This window comes from Rattus rattus, chromosome 16 (genome assembly GCF_011064425.1).
Source record: "Rattus rattus isolate New Zealand chromosome 16, Rrattus_CSIRO_v1, whole genome shotgun sequence".
NCBI classification, from domain to species: domain Eukaryota; kingdom Metazoa; phylum Chordata; class Mammalia; order Rodentia; family Muridae; genus Rattus; species Rattus rattus.
Window position 1 is genome coordinate 315,316 of NC_046169.1, and position 15,836 is coordinate 331,151.

The 15,836-nt window shown below is 41.2% G+C and overlaps 1 protein-coding gene across 6 annotated transcripts in view; it reads left to right on the plus strand.

The window, feature by feature from the left end:
• Pds5b (PDS5 cohesin associated factor B) overlaps positions 1-15,836 on the plus strand; it is a 131,645-nt gene that overhangs the window by 85,002 nt on the left and 30,807 nt on the right. For all 6 annotated transcript variants that reach the window (XM_032887088.1, XM_032887089.1, XM_032887092.1 and 3 more), the window contains exons 16-19: positions 478-617; positions 2,268-2,383; positions 5,828-5,933; positions 10,995-11,155. In XM_032887088.1, the coding sequence (XP_032742979.1) occupies positions 478-617; positions 2,268-2,383; positions 5,828-5,933; positions 10,995-11,155 (523 nt within the window). The remainder of the gene's footprint in view (positions 1-477; positions 618-2,267; positions 2,384-5,827; positions 5,934-10,994; positions 11,156-15,836) is intronic.

Genomic DNA, 15,836 nt, shown 5'->3' on the forward strand with positions numbered 1-15,836 from the left:
TGCCGTGGTGAACTCAGTGGAGTGGTCCTTTCTTGCCAGGAGGGACTTATGCAGCAGTCACCAGGGGTGGCTTGCTCAGCGCCTCTCAGTACCACGTGCTGCATACGGTTTGGATAATCTGGGGGTTGCTTTACAATGTCCAAGCAGATGTGGGACAATGTAATGGACCGTCTCTCCTAAGGACTTTTGCAGGAAAGTATGAGCAGTGACTAAGGAACAGGGTGTTGCTTAGGCTGCCAGTCAGCCAGATGCTGTCAGGAGCTCTTTAGAAGGCTTGACCTTTCCTGTGGACATCTCTTAACCCTCATGCTTTTTCCTGTTTTCTTCAAATCGGATTTCTCTTACAGATTTTAAGTATTTATGGTGCTTTACAATTTGTTAAACTAAGAGCAATTTGTAGATGATGATTATTAATTAGAAATACAAAATAATTTTTTTAATCAGTTTGAGAAATTATGAAACTTTATTTTATTTAAGGAAATTTGCCAGATCCTGGTAAGGCCCAGGACTTCATGAAGAAATTCACACAAGTGTTGGAAGATGATGAGAAAATACGGAAACAGCTAGAGGCCCTTGTTAGCCCTACATGCTCCTGCAAGCAGGCTGAAGGCTGTGTGGTAAGGGAGAGCCCATGTGTGGACATCCACATGTGGACATGCATAGAACTCTTTCAGTACACATATCTCATTTTTACAAAAGAAACTTAGGCTTATTTCAACTTAGGAAATGCTAAATAATTAACAATTCAGATAAATTATGGTCCTTCTCCAGAGAGAGTTGCCATTAATATAATGCCTTTCAAAATGAAATTATCGTATATAAAGAATTTTATACATTTCATTTCCATTGGGTTTTATAGTGTTAAATTTCATATGTGCTCCGTAGCTGGGTGAGCACTGACATTCTCGGCTCTTTCTCACAGCTCCCCCTTCTCCTTTCTTTTGGAGTGGGGTCTTGCTGCCCCACGAGGCTCGAACTAAACCCCTGCTGTACTTTGCCATGGCGCTGACATTCAGTTTCATACCCATGCTTCTGGCTCTACTGTGTAACACTTTCATAGCAATGTTTTACAAGTTCTTGACTTCTACAGATTACTAGAAGACGTAATTACTTGGATGAATGGTGTGTTTTTCATGCCTTTAACATGTAGTTCTCAATCATAATTCTGTGCACTGATTGTTAGAAACAAAACCCAAGGAAAAACAAAACAGTTTGATATGAATTATGTTAGTTGCTTAGATTCTGACCACTTTTCTCCTTCCTTATGTTTTTTTAATCATTCATACTTCCTTTGTGAATTGAATGCTTAAAATCTTTGCCTATTTTTATAGAATAATTTTTTTATCTTGCAACTAGGTAGTTTGTAACATGTCGTTATTAAGCTGCAAATAATTTTCTGTCAGCTTTCATTTTGTTTGTGATGTCCTTTTTATATCATGATATCAATTTTTACCTAGGTATGGTTAAAATATTTACCTCTTGCGTTTTGCTTTTGGTGCCTTGATCATAAAATTCCATTCCATTGCAATGATTGGTGTTAATTATCAGTTTGATTTGTAAGACAGTCTCTGAGCATGTCTGTGAGGAGTTATCTGGTTGTATTAATTGAAGTAGGAAGACAGATCCACTGTGGGCAGCACCATTCCCTAGGCAGGGCATCCTGACCTGTTTGTATATGAAGAAAGAGCTGAACTCCTGTGCATGCATTAGTTGTCCTCAGTTCTGATTATGGTGTGATATGACCAGCTCCCTCAAGCTCAGCTGTGTCCTCTGTGCTGTGCCTGACTGTATAACTTGGGGACTGTTAGCCCAAATAGTGTTTTTTACTCATCTATCTCCTGAGATTCATTTTAGAAAAAAGATGATTCTTGGCTCTTTCCCAGGTGGGCTGAGTGAGAATCTTCAGAATGAAGTCCAGGAATGTAGTTTCTTAACAGTTCTCTGTGGTAATATTGCTGGTTAAAGTTTGTCTTTCTGATTCTGGTTTTACTCTTCTATTCGTATTCTTTTGAATCGTGTTTGATGTATGCCATGAGGTTGGAATCTCACCTCGTTTTTACTCAAAGCAGTTGTTGAGGTTTTTCTCTATTGCAGAGTGTGTACCTTATTTACTTGGAATGTACTCGATTCTTAATCTAGATTTTTTTTTTAACTTAACTATAGAGTTCTGTTTTTCAGCATTAGAATTACAGAATGTTAGAGGCTTTTTAATATTTTAAAATATGTTTAAGTATATTTTTATAAGTGTTTACAAATCTGCATTTCAGCGTGAAATAACTAAGAAGCTGGGAAACCCTAAACAGCCTACGAACCCCTTCTTGGAGATGATCAAGTTCCTCCTGGAGAGGATAGCCCCTGTGCACATTGACACTGAGTCTATCAGGTACTTGGACTTGAGCAGTAAATCTCCTCTGTGTGTCCCAACGGTGCAGGACCACAGTCACGTCAGCGCCAGGTTGCCACGGCAGCTGCTCATCTGTGTTTGCATGTGCGGTCGGTCACCTGTCCTGTCTGTCTATGTAACATGGTTACTCATGTGCAGTCCGCCAGCTTCTCCTCTTTTACTTTATTACTTTACCTCAGAGAGCTCGGAAGACCCTCTCTGGGTGTTACTGTTCTATCTAGGAAGGAAGCATAGCTAAGATTTTGCCTTTATAGAAATGGGAGAAACAGAATCGTACGCATTGAGATCATCATAAGCCGGAGGAACTGGACAGGGATACAGGGTGTTTTGAAGCTACCCACCATCTGTTACATTATAGTATAGAGTGCTCTGCCCGGGATTAGATGTGGATGCTATTAACACTGAGCTTTGGGGCTCCAGTTCATTCTTTCACCCTTAGGAAACCACGGATTTAGGTGCTGCGTGGAGGAGGGAGGAGGAAGATAACTTAAGCTTTTGCTTGCCGTGGTGCTCTGTGAATAGATGCTGGGAGGATGGGAGAGAAAGATGGGATACGTGAGGAAAGTATAAAGAGTACCCCTGGAAGGGGTTGGAATACAGGGCTTCAGGTCCACATAAAGAATCCTGTTATCGTGAAGAGAATAAAAAGCCCCCCCCCCTTTTTGAAGTAGATGAGACAACATGTAATTATTATTTGGACATGGCAAGAAATTTTTTACTTTTCCCCCTTCCTTTCTCCCCTTTCTGTGTGTCTTGTATTTACTTAGATAAGTTCTCATGTAGCCTGAGTTGTCCTTGAACTTGCCATGCATGTAGCTGTGGATGACCTGAGTTCCTGACCCTCCTGCTTTTATCCTCCAAGTGCTGGGATCGTTGGAATAAGCCACCTCACATGGCTGTGTTTCTTGTTTTTTATCAAGTAGCATTGAGTTCGAAATGAAATTGAGAAATTGAATAGTAGTGAAAAATAATGTGGACAGATAAGGAAACCCTTTTACAGAATGGAAATTGAGAGGTGTGAGAAGTCCAGGTTGTTTCAGGTTTCTTACACTTAACAATGGTGAACATTTTTACAAGTAAGACCAAGAGTCGCCCTTTGGTTTCTGTGGTCAGGAACTTAGTTCTCCAGCAGGTACGTGAGAACGTAAGGCCCACAAGTGCAGGTTCTGCTTCTAATAGGCCTGGGAGAAGCGAGGTGGAATGGGAACTGCCTTACAGGTTTGGAACGATGGCAGGTGTCTGATTAGATCAGAAGTGGCGCAGACCCTTCAGAGACAAGCTCTGTCAGCCCTGTCAGCAGTCTCTGCATTTTATAGATGGGCAAATGGTTGAGACCTTTACATTTTTTTTTTATTATAACTGATAAGCATTTAAATAAGGAAAAAAAATCCCACCAAACGTTTCTTGGCTAATTTTATTTCTTTGGGGGAATTCTTTTATTTTATTTTATTTTTCTATGGATACCTCAGAGGAACATATTTCTTTTGTTAATTGATTACAGGAATGTTAAGATTATGAGCCCAGCATTTTATTCTAAGTCTATTAATAAATAGTAAATTACATAATTCTTTTTGGTTTTTGACTTCTTTTTGACTTTGGTATGTTAAGTAATTTTGTGTTCTACATTTTCATCTGTAATTGGTCTGGAATTTATGAGAGCATCAGGATTCTTCTGTTTTTATTGTACGTAATAGTTGGTTGAATTAATCATTTATTGAAAAAGTTGATTTATTTCCATTTTTTGAAGTGTTTTCTCCTTGTTGGACAAATTCTTGTATGTTTTGCATGAACCCGTGTTGATTTTTCTGAGGTATTCCTGGCAGATTTGTCTCACAGGGGAAGCCTTTTACTGCTCCTCCTTCCTGTTTGGCAGCAGGCATGCATTGGTCTTCCAGACAGACAGGCGTGTGCATGGGTTCAGACTTCCTGTTCCCCAAGGACATGGGATTCTGTCAGCAGCTTGGATTCCTGGATACCTTACGTGTTTTGGCTTCTCCGTGTACATACCCTCTGTGCTTTTTAGCTCATTGCTGCTGATAGAGAAAATCACTTGTCCTGGGAACTTTGTTTGTATCATCTCACTGATTTATTTTTTTAATTTTGGTTTATATCTTAGGTTAGCATACAAAGCGTGTCTCATTACATAGGATGCACTTGTCTTTGTTCCTCACTGAATACCGTAGCAGATTTTAAAGTAACTTGCCAATTTTTTGTTTTTCTGGCTGATGCTTTCCCTGAGGCTGTGTGTATGATCAGTTCATGTTCCTCTGCTACGTTCTCTGTCATTCTGTCTATGACTTTCTCTGTAGTTCTTTTTAGATGAAACTGTTAGTATGTGTGTGTTTATTTACTTGTGGCCCTCCTACCATTCTTATAGAAGAAAGCAAAAGTTACAATTTTAATCTCCCTACTGTGTAGAAGAATCATGGTACTGCTGGCAATAGGATTCAAGTGGGGTATTTTTATTTGGGTAATTGGAGGTATGAAACCAGGGAAAAGTCATTTTATGGAAACTTAAAAGGGAAAACTATGTAAATGAAAATACTTGAGAGAAATAAATGTTTTTAGTGTGGACATGATTATATATATGTACGTGTGTAGAGTGGTGCATCTGCAGAGACCCACGTGTGGAAGTCAGGACCTCTTACAGGATTGGCTCTTTCTTACCTTGTATGTCTTGTGGATCATGCTCAAGTATCCAGGCTGGATGGCAAGGGCCACTAAGCCCTGAGCCATTTTGCCAGCCAAAATAGACTTTGTATGTAAGACAATTTTAAATCCTTATTAGAGAGGCAGGTATGCTTTAGCCCACTGTTTGGTACTAAATTTGAGCATAAAATAGTTTTGAAGAAACATCTCTACCAGGTATTCCAGGGAACATTGCATAAACCGTTATCCTGGCGTGTTTTATCTCCGTACTGTTACTTCATTACTTGGTGCTTGTGAGAAGATCAGCTGTGCTTTGGTGTGAATGACTGCGTCAGGTCAGTGTCAGCGCATGACTGAGGTTTGTGTGCAGTAACACCAGCTGAGAAACATCGCTGCTTTTCCCATGCTCTCTTACAAGGCTTTGTTGTATCTGTCACAATTTTAGAGTCTGTGATTTCTGACTCTTAGCCCAGAGTCTTGTGTAGTAAATAGTTTTAGAACGATAAACCTTCTCCTGAGAAGACACTAGTAAAGGTACGGTGGCATTCAAAAAGGAAGTCAGGTCCCATTTTGGTTTCATTTGAATGGGCAAAGGAAGAGAACATACTTTGAAAAGATTATTTTGCTGTAAGTTGTTTTATAATAATGTTTGGAAAACAACCATACAAAAATCGTGTGTGCTGTGTAGCTATTTAATATTTAGGTCCTTTTCTTGGACTGCTATCGTATTACAGTAGAAAGAAATAAGCCTCGTGTTTTCTTCTCGCCCTGCAGCGCTCTTATCAAGCAGGTGAATAAGTCGATAGATGGGACAGCAGATGATGAGGACGAGGGCGTCCCCACAGATCAGGCTATCCGCGCGGGCCTCGAGCTGCTGAAGGTAAGAGCGCTCACTCATCTGCACCTGAGTGTCGCCGAGACAGCGGGTCTGTGTCGTCTTTGAAGGCCTGTATGCCGCTCCGACTGGTCTGAACACGGATATGTAGGCACAGGTCTGCTCGGCTTGCCTTCCAAATTCTGACGTTAGGGCTCAGGTCACTTATTCCTAAGATTTTTTTCTCAAAGTTGTGTGACCTAATGAGAGGAGTCTTGGTTTAGAAAATAATCAAGTGGAAAAATCTCCAGGTTTTAGTTTTAAGTTCTGTCATCAAACTTAATTTTAGTTTAGAGGGTGTCACCGAGACTCATTAGTGACAAGAGTGGGTGGTGCTCAGCGTGAGCCTCTTGACTGTATGCACATCACCACATTGTTGACAACGTAACAGTACTGAAGTAGTTAGAAGCCTTTCAGTCATAAACACGGTTGTAAACTTTTATTGTAATTAGTTTTATTTAGTTAAAGTGCAGTTTTATTTAAGAGCGTTGGCTTTCAGCTGGTATTGATATGGGCTGAGAGGTTGGGGCGTCAGTTGTCTCTGAGCACTTCTGGCCAGTGTCTCAGAGGGGTACAGCATATCACACAGAGTCTCTGAGTGCGCACTCACTCCTAGCAAGAAAGTGAGTGTGAAGTAGCGACGCTCCACTTCAGCATAACATATCACTGCAGATTTCTTACTCTTTAGAGTTACCAAGTTTTATTCATATAAACAGTGCTAAAATAAAATTTGTGTGTAATGTCTTTTACAAGCCAGAATGTCATTACTGGGTTCAAGAGAACAAGGACCTTTGAATTTTTTGGAGATATACACATAAAATTAAAAATTTTATAGATACATTTTTTATATATAAATCTGTATGCTCTTTATAAAGAAATTGTATATAATTGTTTCCCCAGAGTTTACAGCTGTTGAAATCTTTCTGGTGCTTAATCTGGAATCCCAGTGAAGCCAACCTGTAGGGGTCTTGCTTAAATTGTTTGTATTGATAGTCATTTACTATATAGAATGTTCTATGCTTTATTCAAATAATATAACCTTTATTCATTGGGAAAAAAATAAACATTCTTTTCATAACATTTTACAGAGAAATTTCTCCTAGATGCCATTTTTTTTAAAAGAATTTTAAGTGTTTAATATTTATTTATTTATTTATTTTTCATGCATGTGAGTACACTGTGGCTGTCTTCAGACACACCAGAAGAGGGCATCAGATCCCATTACAGATGGTTGTGAGCCACCATGTGGTTGCTGGGATTTGAACTCAGGACCTCTGGAAGAGCAGTCTGTGCTCTTAACCACTGAGCCACCTCTCCAGCCCCTAGATGCCATTCTTAGTATGAGAAAGTAGCAGTCTCTTTATTCAGTGTTTACAAACATGTCGTGCTACCGTTATAAAGGATTGCGCTAATCTGCTAAGTCTGAGCAGTACTGGAATCTCTACAGTGTTACTAGTGATCAACCTCCTGTACATTTAAAATTCCTGACTCCATTAATTTTTTATTGTTTGTATACCTTCTGATAACTCAATCTTTTCCTTAGAATTTTGATTTGAATGAACTTTTTAAATTTTCTTTGCTTTTTAATGGGAAATATTTGATGAATAGAAATTATTATACTGAGGTTATAAACATTGGTATGACAAGTAAGTAGAATGTTACACGGTCACTTTGGTTTGGAATGTTATGTGGCTTTATCACTTTGACAAAGTATGTAAGAAAGGAAGCTGAGGGGAGAGGGGCTTCTGCTCACAGTTCTCGGGCCTTTGTGCAGAGTCACTCAGTCTCATTCGTCCCTGAGTGGTGGTGAGGCAAGGATACCATGGCAGGGGGTGTTCTAGACTAGAGATGGTCACTTCATAGCCATTGAGAAGCATAGAGAAAAGAAGGGTTTAGAGTTTGTTCCTCATATATACTCTTCCAAAAATATACATACCCTTCCAAGGCACCCCTTAGCTGTGAATTCGTAAGTGGATTAATCCTTTGGGGAAGTTAGAATCCTCACAGCCCCATTGGTCTTCATGCACTCGTCATCTTCCGACCAGACAGGATCCTCTGGGTGAGGCCCTTGTAGATCGATCGAACTATACGATTTCTCCTTGGCGTCTAAAGCTCGTTCATCTCATCTTGTACAACATGTTTTCCTTTTCATTGGAGCTTCAAGGTTTGGCAATTCCATTGTTTTGAAACAATTAAACTTCAAAATCTTTGAGAATCAAGAACATCTTTTCTTAGAGTACTTGTGGAAAATCAAAAAAAAGTTGCATGCTTTTGATGTGTACAAGGCATACTTGTCTGTTCCAAAAGGGAGGCATGGGTGCAAAGCACAGGGAGGTGGGACTGAAGCAAGGTCAGATACCAGCGAGCGAAGCATTGCATCCTGTAACTCTGTCCAGCATCTGCAGCACACAGTGTGAGCTTCAAAGGGCTTGGGCAGCCCTGCCCCTATACCCTTTCTTCCCACAGGACTTAGAATCATTCTTATGGCCTGGTTCTGTGCACTGCCTAGAATTTTCCTTAGCAGACATTTTGTGGACTGGCATCTCCACCTTTCTAGGGTCTTCAATACAGCCCTGAGTTCACTCTGGAGCCGTATATTTCTCTGTCAGGGGCTCTCAACAGGGAATCTGATCCTGGTTTGAAGTCTGCATGGATAGTTCCATGACTCAAAACGGTGCATTTTGCGTGTCTGAAACTCTAGCATTAGATGGAAGATGCCAGAGTTTGTCACCAAATCAAGGAGGTGCTGGACACACTTGGCTGTGGCTGCAGCAGCCATGCTGGGAAGTGATTTCTGGACAAGTGGCTACTTACCCATGTAGGGCCTGTTGGAGCCTTCTTGTTAAAGCCGTTCGGTGGTTTTATGCTCTCGTGTTCCTCTGTCCTGGTGCAGAGTATTTGGCTTCGTTTTGCTCATCTCTTCAGTAACCACTTAGTCTTCAACCCAGCTTGCTTTATCGGTAAACTGCAGGTTTTACATTCTTTGTTTTGTCTTTTTGTTCCTTATTCTTTATGTAATGCTCACTAAAAGCTGCCAGTAATCTTCGTGCTGTATTCCAAATACCAAAGAATCTTGACATTTTCCCTACCAGTTCTCTACTGTCGTTTTTAAATATAGCCTCACGCACATTCTCAGGGCTCCGACAAAACAGAGACAAGTTGCTAGACACAGCTGCCTGTCTCTAGGGCAGCTCCCAGTAGAACCCAGCCTTCTGGGTGCCCCCAACCCCCAAGCTCCCATTGTAATCACTCAGTAAACTGCAGCCAAAGAAGGCCGCCACCTTTCCCAGTTTCTCTATAAAGCAGCTTCAAAGGCTTCTGAGCTACCTGATGAGATGTCGTCATGGTGCCAGTTTTCGGTGCCCATTTTCTCTGTTAGCAAGCCAGCCTGTCATCACCATGATACCATACCGAGGAAAGCCAAGGACTTCCTTGGCTCCTAGATGTAGAGATTTTACCCCAGGGTCACTTGTCTTCATGTCTGCCCCGTGATGGCACAGAGATATCCTGGAGGGAGCACACAGTAGACTATGGTGCTTGTCCTATGGCAGCAGGAGGCAGGGACAGAGTAAGAGTCAGGTCCTTCAAAGGCGTGCCCTAGTTGCCTACATTTTATATTCACACCATGGGAAACCGTAAACTGTGATGACTCAGATTATACTGAGTATTCAAAATGCTGTATTAGTTTCCTGAGTGACTTTTATCTTTGCCATCACATCTGTCATGTATTTCCCTGAAATTTGTATTGATTTTATTGAACTTTTAAGCTTTCTTTACATCTTTGTTAATAATGTTGTTTATTCTGATTATTTACAAATCTTTGAAATAAGACTATATAGTAATTTTATGCTGTTTGGTATTGTTACATTTGTATTCAGATTTCATTATCCTACACTTTTAATCCTATAATGGGGCTGAGAAGATGGCTCCGGGTGAAGTGCTCGCTTTATAAGCATGAGGACCTGAGTTTGGATCCCCAGTGTGAGAGAGGCAGGCAGGCAGGTCCCGGGCAATTGTGTGCTAGCTCCAATAGCTGAAACTGTGAGCTTCGGAGTCAATGGGATATCCCGTTTGGAAAGACAGAAGGTGGAGAGTTATAGAGAAAGATAACCACAGTGACCTCTGACCACCACATGCTCACAGACAGATGAACACACTCATATATTTCACTCACTCATGAACACATACACGCATACACGACCTAAGGTTGGCTTTTTTTAAATTTAAATATGACCTATTCTAAAAGAATATACCAAGAAATATTTGATGTTATTTTCCATTACTAGGTATGTGTTTCTCTTGGTGTTATTAATTTTCTGTTACCTGTTTTTGTTTGTTTTGATTTGATTTATTTTGACACTGCGTCTTACTATGTATGTAGACCAGACTCATGGACATCTACCTGCCTCCTGAGTATTGGGATCAGATGTGTGCATAGCTAGACCCACTCTCATGCGGCTTTTTGTTTGCTTTATTTGTCCTTGAGACAGTCTCATGGAGTAGGCTAGTCTCCCTTGTGGGCAGTTGAGGACAACCCTGACTTGCTGATCCTCCTTAGACATACGGATGATGATGATGATGATGGGATTGTGGGCGTGCACCGCCAGCCTCAGTTCTGTGTGATGCGGGGATCAGTGCAGGGCTGCGCGTGTATTAGGAAAGCAAGTCTATTATGGTCTGTGCCACCGCTCTGAACGCGACGATTTCTTTTACTGCTTTTACCGTGCTGATTTGGTTATTATACTTTAGTACCTTTTACGATCTGGTAGTATACATTTCCTAACTTATTTTTTTAAAATCTAATCTCTTCTAATGGTTATTTGGGGGGGGGGAGTAATATTTTGTTAAGCTTCCTATATATCCCTGTTTTCCTACCCTTATGTCAGACCTCTTAAAATAATCAAAGTCCAAATTATTTTGACTAGAAATATATTAATCTTCCACACAGGAACATAGCATAGTTAATCCTGAATTGATTCTCGACTAGTACTATTTCTAGTGTGTACTTTACATGTGTATTACTAACATGAAAAGACTTTACAGGTAATGTTTCTAAACCCTTCACAGGTGCTGTCTTTTACACACCCTATCTCATTCCACTCTGCCGAGACGTTTGAATCCCTGCTGGCTTGTCTGAAGATGGATGATGAAAAGGTGGCGGAAGCTGCCCTACAAATTTTCAAAAATACAGGAAGCAAAATCGAAGAGGATTTCCCTCACATCAGATCGTGAGTTTGGCTTTTTCTGATAAATATTTTGGATATACTGTTTCTAGAGAAATTAAGTTTTGAGGAAAATTATGTTAATTCTTTATGATTGAGTGTAGACTTTCCTTTCTTGTGAGAAAACATTGGTTGGTATTTTAGGTTTATAAGATCGAAGACAAGTATGGTACGTCTTTCTGATGCTTTAGTGTTGCTTAAAAACTTAAAAGCTATTTCATCATAAAGTAGTTCCTGCTGTACAAGCACAGAATGGACAGTTCAGGTGCATCTAAGGCACTTGAGAAATGCCAGAGGTGCTAATCGAGTGCTCTCTTCCTTTTGGGTTCTGGGAGAATTGAACTCAGATCACCTCATGTGCATATTAAGTGCTTTTATCTACCGAGTAAGTAAGTAGATATAAAAGGCAAACACCTGCCAGGAGTTTACATGTTTGGTAAGAATAAGAAGTACTATTGTTTGGAACTTTTTGTTAACTTTTAAGTGAGTTCAGGATATATATTTTTTAATGGGATGATACTCTTGCTACCCAGATCAGATCAGAGAGCAGAGCGGCTGTACACACGGACTGTGTCTACCTATACACCGTATTGTATGTTCACTTGATAGGTTAGCTCAGTGAAAATGTCCGCACTACCCAACAGGATGTTACTAATCTAAGTGAGGAATCTAACATTCAGACAAGCTGATGGTTCTAGGTCATAACCAGCAAGAAGTGAATCTGTGGTTTGAATTTAGACTTAATCATAATATCTGTGGAACAATATCCCTTTAGTCAAAGTTTCTGCTTTTTTCCTTATTTCTTTTCCTTATTGGCTTTTGTAGTTAGCATGTAAGATAATGGGCCTTGTTACCTACTTACACATACACACACACACACACACACACACACACACACACACACACGATATGTATGTATCTCCTTTTACTTCACTTATATTTGCCCTTTCCATAATCCCTATTTATTTTGGGTGCGTGTGTGTGTGCGCGTGCATGCGTGTGTGTGTGTGTGTGTGTGTGTGTGTGTGTGTGTGTGTGTGTGTGTGTGCGTGCATGCGTGTGCGTGGCACTCTGGTTGGACATCTTGGCTGCTGTGCTACAGTAATGTGATTGCAAATGCTCCGACACACTTTGGATTCTGGCTGATGTGTACCCAGGAGCGAGCTGGACAACAGGATCACTTAGTTATTTTAAGTTCCATTCTGTGTTTGAGGAAACTGCTTACTGATTCCTGTAGCAGCCCTCAGCCATGCGTAAGTCCCATTCTCAGATGTCCTTCCTTGTCAGCATCTCAGGTTTACTTTGTATTTTTCTGATGGCTGAGGAGTTGAACACTTGCAAGTGTTTGTCTCATTTTGGTAAATGTCCGTTCCATTAATCTGTCCATTACTGATTGACTTGGGGGTGTGGATTTTGGTTTGTTTGGTGTTTTAAGTGTGGGATACTTTATAATTTCTAGATTCTAATTTCCTGTCAGATACAGAACTGTTATAAGTTTGAATTGTGAATGCTGTCACTGTTACTATTTTTGTTGTTGTTGTGCACTAGGTTCTAAATTTTGTGCAGTTCCATTTGTTGATTCTTGGGATTATTTCCTGAGCTATTGTTATTTTCAGAAAGTCCCAGCCTAGGCCTCTATCCTGAAGCTTCCCTCTAGAGCTTTCAGAGTCTTACGTTAAGGTCTTTTTGACCCACGTCTGTTCAGAGTGAGATGTTCTTTCCTGCATGCTGAGGAGATCCCGTTTTTCCTGTGCCATTTGCTGCAGAGGCTGACCCTTTCGTCACCTTCAGGATTCAGAGGCCTGTGCTTGTCTTTTAAGCCCTCTGTGGCTAAGCTTGGCTCATGTTTGCTTTGTTAGTTATCAGTAGAGCCAGCCTGGTTGTAGCTTCTTCCATTTGCTTGGTACGTGCCTTTGACTCTCGAGTCTGTGAGCGTCTGTTACTGACGCATGCTTCTTGGATATAGGACATAGCTGGATCTTGTTTATTAGCAAGTCTATGTATTTTAATTGGAGTTAATAAAATTTCCACTTCGTCAGAGAGAGAGGCTGGCTAATTCCTAAAGCCTTTGGCTCTCTTTCTAGTTGGTGGGTTATTGTGCATTGCTTTATCTCTTTCCTGCTAGTAGTAGTGGTTTCGGGGCCTTACATTTTGAGTGTGATAGATTTCCTTCGCAGGTCTTTCTTCATGCTCTTCATGTTTTTCTCACGTGAAACTGGTCTCCTCTGCTCTCTTCATTTCTTCCCTGTGCATGGTCTTCATCTGGGGATGTTTTTTGCAGTGTTATTGTGATTTTTCTTTGGAACAAGAACATTTGTCTGTTTACCTCAGATAGGGCATCAGTGATGAGGAATAGGGGGAAATTCCACCCAAATTTAACCCGGTAAGCCATTGAGTTTATTGGGGTTATCCATAACAGTGTGGGTGAGAGGTTATTTACAGGAGCTCCAGTGATTCAAAGGCAATTGCGTCACCAAAGCCAGCACAGGAGACAGCTGATAAACGTTATTCGCCTGAGGCTCCTGCCTGACCTGTGTGGAACACCACTCGGGAGACTTCCCCAAACGTTCTCTGCTTTTACAGCCCTGTGGAGGGCTCTCGGGTGTAAATCTTCAGACTTTATGGAGCCTGGGAAACTTGATTAGCGTCTTGATTCTTACAAGTTCCCTAAGTCATAGGAGCCCCCGGTCTCCCTCTTCTCTCCAGGAGAAAAGGATTCAGTTCTGGGAAAATTACAGCACTGCAGCTGGGGTGGTGACAGAGCGTTGCTTTAATTCATGCTGGTTTTAGAATGTCATTATGTCCTGGTCAATTTTGAAAGATAACTTTACTGGATATAGGAATCCGATTGGCAGTAAAATATCTGCTTTTCTGGCTGCTAGAGATTTCCTGGGGCAGTCTGGTGAATTCCTGTATTTGCTTTTATGGGCTGGTGTTTATTATTGGTAGATAATAAACTGTGTTTTACACTTTCTGTGTCTTGACTATGATGTGTTCTGAAGAGCTTCTCTGCTCATGACGATTTGCCATTGTAAACACCTCTTTGTGCTGGGATGCTCATTTTGTTAGGTTTGAGAAATATTTTACAATTTTATTGAATAGATTCTCTAGGCCTTTACTTTTTATTGATCTCTCCTGCACGAATTCTTAAGTCTGGCATCTTGATCTTGTCTCTGTGTTCTTGGAAGTTGTTAGTAGATTTCAGACTGGGACAAATGGCTGAGGTGCTCATCAACATATCAGAGTCGACCTGGCCCCCAGGTTCTCCTTGCAGCCCTCAGTCCCTTCCTGTTACCAGGCCCTCCCAGTCCCCATTTCCCTCCTTCATGAAGCCTCCAGCCTGGGGAGCGGGGCTGCTCTTCCTTGTATAATCCAACCTTTTTGGTTGCTGGCCCTCTTTGTTTCTTTGGCTTCCTGGCTGCTGTACCTACTTTTGCTTTTCCCCTCCTCCTTCTCTTCCCAAGGCTCAGCTCAGCCTGGTCACATGGTCTCTGTCCACTCTCCCAGGTGTCCTGCCTCTGTTTAGACTCTCCCATGTACCTTTAATAAACTGTCTCTTCCACCATACCTAGAGCAGTCATGCTCTTTTCCTTTTTCTTCTTTTGTTCATTCAGTTGTCAGGATCATTCATTTACTTTTTCCCCCTTTAATGTTTGAATGTAGTGTTTTCCTGGCCTTGTGACCATCTCTCATGAAGTTCTTTGATCTCTGTGGTCTAGTCCACTGTGAGTTTTTCTGTAGAGTTTTTTTATTTAATTCCTGAGCTTTTTGTTTCCTATATTTCTGACCCTCTCCCTCCTGCCCAGAATTCCAGTTTCCTTTCTGATTTTTCTCTTCACTTTTCCCTGTCCTGTTGTCTCTCTTTCCAGGCCTTGCACTGATTGATTAACTGCATTCACCTCTTTGAAGTTATTGATAACTTCTACAAGTAAACTTAGAAATTCTTCTAATTTTAGAATCCTTGAATTCAGTGGAGGAATTATGATCTTTTTTGAGGGCTCTGGTTGACTTTTTTTATGCCGTGTGTGTGTGTGTGTCTGTCTGTCTGTGTGTGTGTGTGTGTGCTGTGTTTATTTCTGAATTATGATTGACACGTCTATTATTTCGGCTCTCTTATAATCTGGGGTCTACTTAGTGAGCAGCTTTTCCTTGAACCCTCACTCCCTGACGCTCCTCAGAGAGGACAGAGCAAACCGCTGTCCCAGCACCTCCATCCAGCTCAATAGGATGCAGAAAGATTTGAAATGATAACCGTCAGTGACAGGAAACTGGAAACGGCACAGTTGACTCAAAATGTGCAATGGGTTAAAGTCGTTTAGGTGAACAGATTAGCAAATGACTGTTTAAGGAAGCAGCCAGGAAAGGGAGAGATTAAAACAGAAGTAGAGGTAGCTGAAAGAAAAAAAGGCAGGCATGGTGGGACATGCCTTTCATCATAGCACTTGGGAGGAGAGGCTGGTGGATTCTGAGTTTGAAGTTAGTCTGGTCCACCCTCGCAAGCTCCGGGGCATCCAGGGCTACATAGGAAGACCCTGCATGAACAGGTTCAAGCCAGATATGGTCCCACCTCTAATCAAGAGGTTATCTGTAATTGATAGCTGTTGCAAAGAAGAAAGGAGCTTCCTCCAATGGAGTCTCCCTGGGTATAGTAACCTCACTGCAGGCCTCATGCCCAGGAGAAGTTGGC